This window comes from Aegilops tauschii, chromosome 2 (genome assembly GCF_002575655.3).
Source record: "Aegilops tauschii subsp. strangulata cultivar AL8/78 chromosome 2, Aet v6.0, whole genome shotgun sequence".
In the NCBI taxonomy this organism is placed as follows: Eukaryota; Viridiplantae; Streptophyta; class Magnoliopsida; order Poales; family Poaceae; genus Aegilops; species Aegilops tauschii.
In genome coordinates this window covers 378559407-378570915 of record NC_053036.3, presented here as the reverse complement: position 1 = coordinate 378570915, position 11509 = coordinate 378559407, and the positions used below count along the sequence as shown (strand labels likewise).

General features: G+C 48.3%; 1 protein-coding gene across 1 annotated transcript; it reads right to left on the bottom strand.

The window, feature by feature from the left end:
* Positions 1 to 2403: 2403 nt before the first annotated feature.
* On the bottom strand, positions 2404 to 5322 carry LOC141041048 (uncharacterized). The gene is made up of 3 exons (XM_073507159.1): positions 4503 to 5322; positions 2613 to 3291; positions 2404 to 2464 (listed from the first exon to the last, which is right to left on the bottom strand). Exons 1-3 carry the CDS (start codon positions 5320 to 5322, stop codon positions 2404 to 2406), a joined length of 1560 nt encoding a protein of 519 aa, XP_073363260.1.
* Between the last annotated feature and the right edge of the window lie 6187 nt (positions 5323 to 11509).

Here is an 11509-nt window from a genome sequence, read left to right as displayed (position 1 = left end):
AAAAAAAAACGTTGTTATTGGGCCCAAAAGAAAACCAAGCTCTTGTTGGGCCGTCGAATTGCGTCGTTTTTTTGTGAATGTGCTCGCTCTGTTTTTTTGCATCGTTTGAAATTACACAACAATTGACATTGCGTAGAAAAATTAATCTTTTTGTTCTATACAAATGCAAAATGACCATATTTATAAGGGCCAAATTTATTTTTATCATGCAAAATGGCCACAAACTATTCAAAAATGGGTCATTTTGCATTGGTATAATGGCCAGAAGCCCTCTATCTTTTTTTATCATGCAAAATGACAAAATTTATAAGGGCAAATTTATTTTTATCATGCAAAATGGCCACAAGCCCTTCAAAAATTGTCTCTTTTTGTTCATATAATATATATGACCACGGATTCCCACTGATAGGTGGGAACCCGATGAACGAGTTCACGCCTGAGGGTGGCCTGATCTTCACGTCGTAGGATCGAATCGGGGGGGATAACTAGCTGCAAGCAGCCGGGATAACTAGCTTTATACCTGCCAAGGTTGGATGCAACCCGTACGTTGGGGATGGCTGACCGAAGCTACAAGAACTCCAACCCGTTGTCTGAACAATCGCAGAACCACAAACCGGGACTAATCCACACAAAACGGCCGGAACCGTAGAGCACGAACTAGGGGGAACCAGAGGCTCCTTCTCGCAAATCCGAATGAACACACAAGAGCAAAGGTAGCAAGATCTCTCGGATCTCTCTAGCAGTCTTGCTGCATAAGCTTGTAGCTGAATGGTTTGACAAAAGGTTCTCTAGAGGATGGGGGAGATGGGGTTTTATAGCAGAGACAACCCCCCTTAGCTAGGTGTGAAAATGGTTTTAAAAGTAAGCAGGTTTGCATGGCTTCCTTGGGTGAATAAGTAGTCAACTTTGGGAGTTGTTGCAGAGCTCCTCGGAAATTCGCGAAGTCTTCACAGCCTGGACACCTTCCACGAGAATGACTAGAACTTTTGACTCACAACTCCAAATGATGTGAGGTTTTTTGCATTGAAAAGATAATCTGATGTAGCTTTTGTTGATGTACCCCTATGCCCCGTCTCTCCATCACATGGGTGTGCCACACCAAAACATCAGAGGTAAAAACTGACAGCATCAGCTTCACTTGAAACTTGTTTTCTCCAAACTTGTTCCTCCAAAGCGGTTGCTTCAAGAGCTCATAGGTTGTTGGATTGCTTCCATGTTATACCTAAGTTCAACCAACAACAATGGAGATGAAAGCATAGTTGTGTCATCAAGGTTACAAGGTAAACTTAAGATAGCATTCACCTAGTCACTTATTTGTTTGGCGCGACTTCTTGTGATTGGACCTATAATTGTTGGAGACTTGTCGATGGTTGTGGTGTCCTCATCATCCTCCCCCTCTTGAAGAGGAGTCATCCTCGACTCTGATGGTCCAAAGTATGGAGAGAGGTCGGACACATTGAAAGTTGGACTAACACCATAATCCATCGGAAGGTCAATCTTGTAGGCATTGTCATTGATCTTCGAAAAGAACTTTGAATGGACCATCTCCACGTGGCTGCAACTTGCATTTGCGTTGATCTGGGAAATGATCCTTCCGCAGGTGTACCCACACAAGATCACCTTCTTCAAACAACACCTTCTTTCTTCCCTTGTTTGCTCGTTTTGCATATTGTTCAGTCATCTTCTCGATATTTTCCTTGGTCTTCTCATGAATTTTCTTCACGAAGTCAGCACGCTTACTTGCATCAAGATTGGTTTGCTCCTGCAATGGTAAAGGCAAAAGATCTATGGGAGCAGCAGGTTTGAAACCATAAACAATTTCAAAAGGACAAAATTTAGTGGTCGAATGTAGTGTCCTGTTGTATGCAAACTCCACATGGGGGAGACATTATTCCCACATCTTCAAATTTTTCTTTAAAACTGCTCTCAGCATCATGGATAGCGTGCGGTTGACAACTTCAGTTTGTCCATCCGTTTGTGGGTGGCATGTAGAGGAAAAGAGAAGCTTTGTCCCTAGTTTTTCCCACAACGTTTTCCAAAAATAGCTCAGAAACTTGGTGTCACGATCTGAAACAATAGTGCGTGGTACTCCATGTAGCCGCACGATTTCCTTGAAAAACAAATCCGCAATGTGTGAAGCATCATCGCTCTTATGACATGGGATAAAATGAGCCATCTTGCTAAACCTATCAACCACCACAAAAACTGAATCACTCCCCCTCTTAGTGAGTGGTAATCCAAGAACAAAATCCATAGAAATATCTTCCCAAGGTGTACTAGGAATGGATAAGGGCGTATAAAGTCCATGAGGATTTAAACATGACTTAGCTTTGCGGCAAATCTCACAACGTAGTATGTAGCGCTCAACATCACGCCTCATCCTTGGCCAAAAGAAATGGTCAATCAGCACACTCTCAGTTTTCTTTGCTCCAAAATGTCCCATGAGACCACCAGCATGAGCCTCCTGCAAAAGCAACAAACGAACAGAGCAATCTGGGATGCACAATTTGTTAGCTCAAAACAAGAATCCATCATGCAAGTGAAACTTTTCCCAACCTTTCCCCTCACTACACTTTGAGTGTGGTTCAGCCAAATATGGGTCATTGGCATACAATTCTTTGATGCTTTGCAGCCCAAGAATTTTAGTATCAAGTTGTGAGAGTAAAATATGGCGTCTAGACAAAGCATCAGCAACAACATTATCTTTTCCTTTCTTGTACTTGACAATATAGGGAAAAGATTCTATGAATTCACTCCATTTTGCATGTCTATGGTTCAGTTTTTGTTGACCCCTAAGGTGCTTTAAAGATTCATGGTCGGAATGTATCACAAATTCTTTAGGCCACAAATAATGTTGCCATGTTTCCAAAGATCTCAGAAGTGCATATAATTCTTTGTCATAAACTGAATAATTTAGAGTTGAACCACTTAGCTTCTCACTAAAATATGCAATAGGCATGCCTTCTTGCATTAGTACGCCTCCAATACCAACATCACTTGCATCACATTCAATTTCAAAAGTCTTACCAAAGTTGGGTAGTGCAAGCAATGGTGCAGATGTCAATTTTTCTTTCAGCTCTTGGAAGGCATTCTCTTGTGCATTTGCCCACTTGAAGGGAACATCTTTCTTGGTTAGCTCATTCATTGGGGGAGCAATGGTGCTGAAGTCCTTCACAAACCGACGGTAGAAACCAGCAAGGCAAAGAAAGCTTCGTACTTGGCTTACATTTTGTGGAGGCATCCACTCACGGATGGCCTTGACCTTCTCCTCATCTACCTCCACACCTCGACCTAAAACAACAAAGCCAAGAAACACAACTTTTTCTATGCAAAATGTGCACTTTTCCTTGTTAGCATATAATTTCTCCTCTCTTAGGACAGCAAGCACACAACGAATGTGTTCAACATGTTCATCCAAAGTTTTGCTATAAATCAGGAGGTCATCAAAGTAAACAACCACAAACTTGCCAATGAACATTCTAAGCACATGATTCATTAATCTCATGAAAGTACTAGGTGCATTTGTCAATCCAAATGGCATAACTAACCACTCATACAAACCAGATTTTGTTTTGAAAGCAGTTTTCCATTCATCACCCTCTCTCATTCTAATTTGATGGTAGCCACTTCGCAAGTCAATTTTAGAAAAGATGGTGGCGCCACTAAGTTCATCAAGCATATCATCAAGCCTAGGTATGGGTTGCCTATACCTCACGGTGATGTTGTTAATAGGCCTACAATCACAACACATTTGGGAAGATCCATCTTTTTTGGTACTAAAAGAACGGGTACAGCACAAGGAGAGAGACTTTCCCTTACATAACCTTTGTTTAGTAGGCCTTCAACTTGTCGCTGAATTTCCTTGGTTTCCTCCGGATTTGTGCGGCATGGTGGTTGGTTCAGCAATGGGGCTCATGGAACCAAATCAATTTGGTGTTCAATGCCTCTTTGTGGTGGCAGCCCTGGTGGTATCTCCTCGGGGAACACATCTTCATACCCCTGCAAAATTTCAACAACAACACTAGGAGTGGTGGAGGTTAATTCATTTATATAAAGAAAATTGTCCTTGTACAAAAGTACAAAGAACACGGAATTGGGTTCTCTCAACTCTCTAATGTCCCTTTTCCTAGCCATCATAACTAATCCCTATTTTTCCCATGTCTTGGTCAATTTAAGCTATGGGGTTTTATTTGGCTTTGGATTCTCTTGCTCACTATGTTGGTGGATGTCACTCAAGTGTTTCTCGCCCACTCTCTCTTTCTTTTTGAGATCGTCCATCAATATTTCTTCGGGTGTCAAAGGGAGCAAAGATATGCGCTCTCCCTCGTATTGGAATGAGAGACGATTAGTACGGCCGTTGATTTGCACATCATGATCATACAACCAAGGTCTTCCCAACAACAATTGGCATGCTTGCATTGGCACCACGTCACATTCCACTTGATCTCGGTACTTCCAAATGGAAAACTGAACGGTGACAATGTTGCTTACTCGAAGTGTACCACAATCATTGAGCCATTGCATCTTATATGGACTTGGGTGCCTTCTTTGTTTCAGTCCCAACTTCTCTACCAAATCTGAACTTGCAATGTTGTTGCAACTGCCATTGTCAACAATAATTTTGCAAACCTTGTCCTTGATGGTGCCACGGGTGTGAAAAATATTATGTCGCTGCCCTTTCTCTTCTCTAGCTGCATTACCACTAAGCACATGACGAGAAACAAAGCAATCTCCCATGTTGGCCTGAATATCACAACCACTCTTCTCGCCCTCTTCATCCTCATGATCACCCGATGCTCCATTATCTTCATGCTCACTCTCAGATTCCCATTCACCTTGTTCATTCACAAAGAGAACTCTCTTGTTTCGACATTCAGAAGAAATGTGACCATGCCCTTTGCACTTCCAACACTCAATATCTCGGCTTTGAGATGATGGTACAGCCGTGGGGTTAGAGGTACTTCCAGCAGCAGAAGGAGCACGCTTGTCCACATTCCTAGGGGCTGGTGATGATGCCGATGAAGCCGCTGTACGCCGGGTGGCAGTAGGGTGTGAAGTATGCTGAAACTGAGAACCACCATGAGAGGCACTTGGCTGCAACCTTTGTAATGGTGTGGTGGTGCGGTTATGAGATATCCGTCCATGACCACTCTGCTGCACCTTCCTCTCCGTGCGCTTTGCTTGCTCCAAAATATCTTGTAGAGTGTTATAGGGAAACATCTCCACAAAATCAGAAATTTCATTGTTGAGACCATGCAAAAATCTTGCCATCTTTGACTCCTCATCTTCATGAATACGAGCATGAACCAACAACAATTCCATCTCTTTATAGTACTCATCCACCGTGCGTGTACCTTGGCTGAGACGCTGCAATCTGTTTCGGAGATCTCTTTGATATTGTGAAGGAACAAACCTTCGCCTCATGGCTTGTTTCATCTCTTCCCAAGTGTCAATGTGATCACGGCCTACCAGCAGTTGATTTTCTTGTAGTTGATTCCACCAAGTGAGTGCATAACCAGAAAACTCAACACAAGCAAGGTTTACTCTCTTCGGATCGGCAAGGTTATGGATACGAAAAATCTGATCACACTGCTCTTCCCAATCAAAATATGCATCGGGGTCTTCCTTTCCTGTGAACTTGGGGATATGCAACTTGATTCTTGCTATGTCATCTCGACCATCTCGATCACGACGTTCTGCACGATGCCCATCTTCAGCAGCACGACGGTATGGGACACCATCATAATCATCAAAATCATCTCCATGACCACGAGCAACACGCTCATGAGGGTCATAGTAGTGCCCACGAGGACCATGCCCTCGCCCTCGAAGTTGTCCTCCTCACTGCCCTCCATGAGCAGCAACACCACGCCCACGAGCAGCAGCCACATGTCCACCATGGCTGTTGTTATCATCCTCCAAGTCACCATCCATAGCAGCATGCACGGAAGTTTCATCCCCAACTTCCTCAAGTGGGTCAATAGGGTGTTGCCGGTGTCGAGCCCTATCGCCACGTGCTGGAGGTCGCTCGTGAAACATCCTTCCAAGGTCTCGAACCATGTTCTGTAATTCCTGAAAATCAGCACGTGTGACCGGGGCATCTTCTTCCCCATGGTTTTCTCCATGAACACTCGATCTAGATCCTACCATGTTAGTAAGGCCAAAAGTGGAATAGGATAATTTTGTGGAATCACACAACCTCACCTCTTACTCACCAAAGTTCTTATGAGTTCACATCAGATTGTGCTTCTCCCGGATGTGTCAAAGCGATTGGAAGACAGGGATCAAAGAACTAGCTTCGGTTTTTGGTGCTCGGTGGGGTAAACAAAAAGGGGTCTTGTGCTGAAATCAAGTTGATGCAAACCAAGAAAATATGGGGATAGATCTACTGCACCTTTGCACCAAGATTGAAAAACACACAACACACAAGCTTCTGAAATTTTTCTACCAAGCTGAAACTTTTGGATCTTACACAACACTTTCTTTTTCTCTCTTGACTTTTTTTTGCCACCCTTTTTTTTCTCTTTGATTCTTTTTTTGTCACTTTTTTTTCTCTCTTTTTACCAAAGCACAACGACCAAATCTGAAAGCAATTACGAAGATGAACTTGTTGCAGATCCAAAAGATGAAGAACATGCAAGGTATGCAACAACAAGATCTCAGCACCAACAAGGCTTGGATTTATTTTTGGTGGGGCTTTGGACTTCTAGGACAGAAAATATAGCATGAAAAACACTCGATCTAAAGGGATGATAGAAAGATAAACTTGGATAACAGATCCTACCGTGTCAACGAAGGCTCTGATACCAGATGATAGGTGGGAACCCGATGAACGAGTTCACGCCCGAGGGTGGCCCGATCTTCACGCCGTAGGATCGAATCGGGAGGGATAACTAGCTACAAGCAGCCGGGATAACTAGCTTTCTACCTGCCAAGGTTGGATGCAACCCGTACGTTGGGGATGGCTGACCGAAGCTACAAGAACTCCAATCCGCTGTCCGAACAATCGCAGAACCACAAACCGGGACTAATCCACACAAAACGGCCAAAACCGTAGAGCACGAACTAGGGGGAACCAGAGGCTCCTTCTCGCGAATCCGAATGAACTCACAAGAGCAAAGGTAGCAAGATCTCTCGGATCTCTCTAGCAGTCTTGCTGCATAAGCTTGTAGCTGAATGGTTTGACAAAAGGTTCTCTAGAGGATGGGGGAGATGGAGTTTTATAGCAGGGAAAACCCCCCTTAGCTAGGTGTGAAAATGGTTTCAAAAGTAAGCAGGTTTGCATGGCTTCCTTGGGTGAATAAGTAGTCAACTTTGGGAGTTGTTGCAGAGCTCCTCGGAAATTCGCGAAGTCTTCACAGCTTGGACACCTTCCACGAGAATGACTAGAACTTTTGACTCACAACTCCAAATGATGTGAGGTTTTTTGCATTGGTAAGATAATTTGATGTAGCTTCTGTTGATGTACCCCTATGGTCCGGTCTCTCCATCACATGGGTGTGCCACACCAAAACATCAGAGGTAAAAACTGACAGCATCAGCTTCACTTGAAACTTGTTTTCTCCAAACTTGTTCCTCCAAAGCGGTTGCTTCAAGAGCTCATAGGTTGTTGGATTGCTTCCATGTTATACCTAAGTTCAACCAACAACAATGGAGATGAAAGCATAGTTGTGTCATCAAGGTTACAAGGTAAACTTAAGTTAGCGTCCACCTGGTCACTTATTTGTTTGGCGCGACTTCTTGTGATTGGACCTATACTTGTTGGAGACTTCTCGATGGTTGTGGTGTCCTCATCACCCACGCGTGCAACTAGCTTCTTTTTCTTCTTCTTTTCAAACCACCGTTTCCCACGCGTGTACACTCCCGATGCTACGGTGGGTTTGAAAACGGGCTACTTCACATTTGACCCCGTTATTGCCATGGCCAAATAACACGTAGCACTATGGCTATTTAAGCCACCCTCTACCTCTGCCATCCCTCATCCATCTCCCATCCTCTGCCATATGCCCTTCTTGCTCTTCGACCCCTTCTCCTTCTTCTGCACATCCCTCAGCCATGCAGTACACCGGACCAACCTACCGCATCCCACCCACCGTGCTGGAGAGGCTCTACCCTACCGGCGTGTACGTTGATCGCACACTACGTGTGTGGGCGATATCAAGGCTGAGGACCGCAAGGAACTTCACCAAGTTCTTCCTCGCGTCTGGCTGCCACCACCTCCTGCGGGGATCTCCAACGATGTTCCGTGTCAAGGAGGTCATCCAAAACCGGGTGGTGGTTGCTCTCCTTGCCCACTTCACCAACACATTCGATGCCTTCTACCTCCTCGGCCGGGTGTTTTGGTGTGGTTCCGAGTTCATCGCTTTCACCACCCACAACAGGTTCACGGAGTACACCAACATCTTCCCCACCGTGACGCGCATGCACACTCTTCCGTACCCCATCGACAATGCCCCGAAGGAGCAGTGAAAAGGGCGCCCGGTTGAGGAGCGAGGTGGAGAAGGCGGCGGCTAGGGTTCTAAACCCTCTATCTTTTTTTAGTCTATGTTATGTTAAGTTGTAATTGAACTATGTTGGAGATGTATGGGCTTGTTGGCCCTTTTCTTAAGTTCTATTATTATGTTTTGTATCTATTCCATTATTAAGTTCTTCCTAGTTTGAACTATGTGATCGTGCTATGGGCTTGTTGGCCCTATCTACATATTGGGACTACATATTTGTTGATTGTTTTCTTAGAGAGCTCGGTTTGTTAGTAGGGTTCCCATGTTAGTAACCACCTAGTGCATGCAAGCAAGCTTTGTTAGTAGGGATGAATGAGTAGAGCTAAGCAAGGGAGTGGCTCTTTTTTTTCACAAGCCACAAATATGTAGCCACCTAGCTGGAAGAGAGGAACCATCGGTAGTGACCGTCGCTGCATCCGTGGCAGCTGGCGTGCAAGAAAGCTGCTCGGTCAGTGCATCGTGGTGGACACATCGGCGCATGCAGGCTCGGTCAACGCTGTCGGTGTACAAAAGTAGGGGCCCTCTTTTGTACCCCTTTACTTGTGCACGGGCAGCTGTAGCCACGCCTGCGGCCACGCTTGGCGGGGCCGAGGAAGCAAAGATGCAAGACTACCAGAGCAGTGCTCAAGCCAGGGGCACGAAGAACAAAGGAGCAAGGTGGGTCTCCCCCGGCAACACGCTTGCCGGGGCAGCCTGCGTAGCCCCGGCAAGAGCCTTGCCGGGGCAACCTGCCCAACACCGGCAAGACCGCCACCCTTGAGCCTGAGAGTTCCGGCACCATCGACAACATTGGAACCAAGGCTCAGGAGGCGCCTGCGTGGTGGCATGCAGATCTTTGTGAAGACCAAAGGCCTGCAAGACTAGATTGGAAACGGAAGACGAAGGCCCGAGGAAAGACCCTTGCCAGGGCCCCGGCAAGGCCCTTGCCGGGGATATTTACGGGGCCGCAGGTAGGCCCGCACCTACCAAGGCTTCGCCGCCCCGTAGCCACTCCAACACCGCGATCAGCTTGCCAACTAGGCACGCTCCTACGTGGCAGCAAGACACCTCTAGGCCGACCAGCCAAGCACCTGCGTGGTGAAGACTCTGCCACCGCACCAGCTCAGCAGCCAGCGTGGCGCTGCACGCCTCGTTAGCGTGGACGCGCGTCAGAGCAAGGCTGTCGGCGTCCTGGGAACGGGGGTCCCCAGACTTGCCTTCCTGCGGCCCACAGCGTGGCTCCACCAGCGGCCCTGTACGACCCATCTTCACTAGCAAACACTCAAGACCCTCGTGAGGGGCCAAGCCTCGCGAGGCGGACGATGCAAGACCTCCTCGGGGGCGGCCTCACCAGGCTGGCTCGCGAGGGGCGGAGAGATCAAGGCAAGGGGCACCTCGCGAGGTTCCTGTGATGCAAGCCATGACGACCGGGGCCAGGCGGGCGCCAGCGCGCACAGTGTGCTCGTTTCCTCTTTGGTGCTAAAGATGCAAGCGCAGGTGAGGAGTCCAGAGGCATCATGCAAAGGCTTCCATATCAGTGCAACGAGACCAAGACCAGCAGGACGACATGACGGAGGTCATCATGGAGCCCAAGACGGCGTCACCACGAGAGCCTTTGGCAGGCGAAGACCACCTTTAGTCAGGATAACTTGTACTAGTTGTCTCCCTTCAAATTTGGCCGTTGGGCATCCCTTCCCGCCAGCATTTGGGAAGAGGACCAGGGCCTCTATAAATAGGGCTAGCCACCATCATAGCAAGGGACGGATCAGTCAGATCATCCTCTACCAGACAAACTCACCAAGCACAAGAACACCTCTCCTTAGGAGGCTGTTCTTCCCTTGTAACTATTCTTCCTCAGCCCAAGAGGCAATCCACCACACCATAGTGGAGTAGGGTATTACACCACATCGGTGGCCCGAACCAGTATAAACCTTGTGTCTCTTGTCCTGTGAGTTCAACGTGCTGAGCTTTGAGATCACAGTGAGGGCGTGAGCTAGGGGAGGAGAGATCTTCGTGCGCACCCCAGTGTTCGAACCTCAAGGGTTTTGCCGGAACCCGAAATCCGACATTTGGCACGCCAAGTAGGGGTGCATCAAAGCTTTCATTCCGTCGATCCACGCTCGGCTACCGCAGCGCCTTGCCCCCATGGCCGGCGTTGCTCTTCCGGCTGCGATGGCGGATGCCCATGGCAGGGCCAGGGGGCTTAGAGCCTTTGCCCCTTCCTTGCGGCAGGTGCAGTGGCCGCCCAAGTTCAAGCCGGAGATGCCGCCGTGTTACGACGGCGCGGCGGACCCGTCGGCTTTCCTGCTGGCGTATGTAGAGGCCGTCCTGAAGGCTGGGGGCGACGACACAAGGTCATGGCCAACTGGCTTCCCATGGCCCTCACTGGTGCACCGTGCGCCTGGCTGCTCAACCTCCCAGGATCTACGGTGGCATCTTGGGAGGAGCTGCGCAGCCTCTTCTCTGCGCGCTTCGCGGCACCGGTGCCCCTCGCCGTTGCGGCCCTCCTCGGCGGCTTGCAAACGCCGCCCTCGGGCCGTCACACCAACCCGTTCCTTCGCCAGATCGGCGCCGCTTCTGCGCGGCAGGGAGCTCCCCCGGGTTTGGCGGCACCAAAGGCTAACCTGACCTTCGACTCAGGGGATCAACCTGTCACCACCGCCGGCTCGGGCGTGCTCCCAATGCTTTGCACGCCCACCATCTGAAGTGTAGCTATCACCAAGACCCTCATCGACGGCGGCGCCGGCCTCAACGTGCTCTCTGTGGAGGCTTTTAGCCTCCTTCACGTGCCGCTCGAGCGGCTCCGCCCTAGCAAGCCCTTCTCCGGGGTCGGCGGCGGCTCCGCCAGCCCCCTGGGGCAGATCCGTCTTCCGGTGACCTTCGGCACCCGCGACAACTATCGCACTGAGCTGATCGACTTTGACATCGCCCGTATTGGCCTCCCGTACAATGCCATCCTCGGATACCCGGCTCTGGCTCAGTTTATGGCGGCAACCCATCCAGCTTACAACCTCATGAAGATGCCCGGG

Bases quoted from the DNA above. Each gene is read 5' to 3' on its own strand.
- LOC141041048 (XM_073507159.1), bottom strand. From the start codon at position 5,322: ATGGAATTGTTGTTGGTTCATGCTCGTATTCATGAAGATGAGGAGTCA. The intron at 3,292-4,502 runs GTACACTTCGAG...TTGTTGTTTTAG, and splicing joins GCAATGGCTCAATGATTGTG to GTCGAGGTGTGGAGGTAGAT. The intron at 2,465-2,612 runs GTATGCCAATGA...TTGCTTTTGCAG, and splicing joins CTGCAAAGCATCAAAGAATT to GAGGCTCATGCTGGTGGTCT.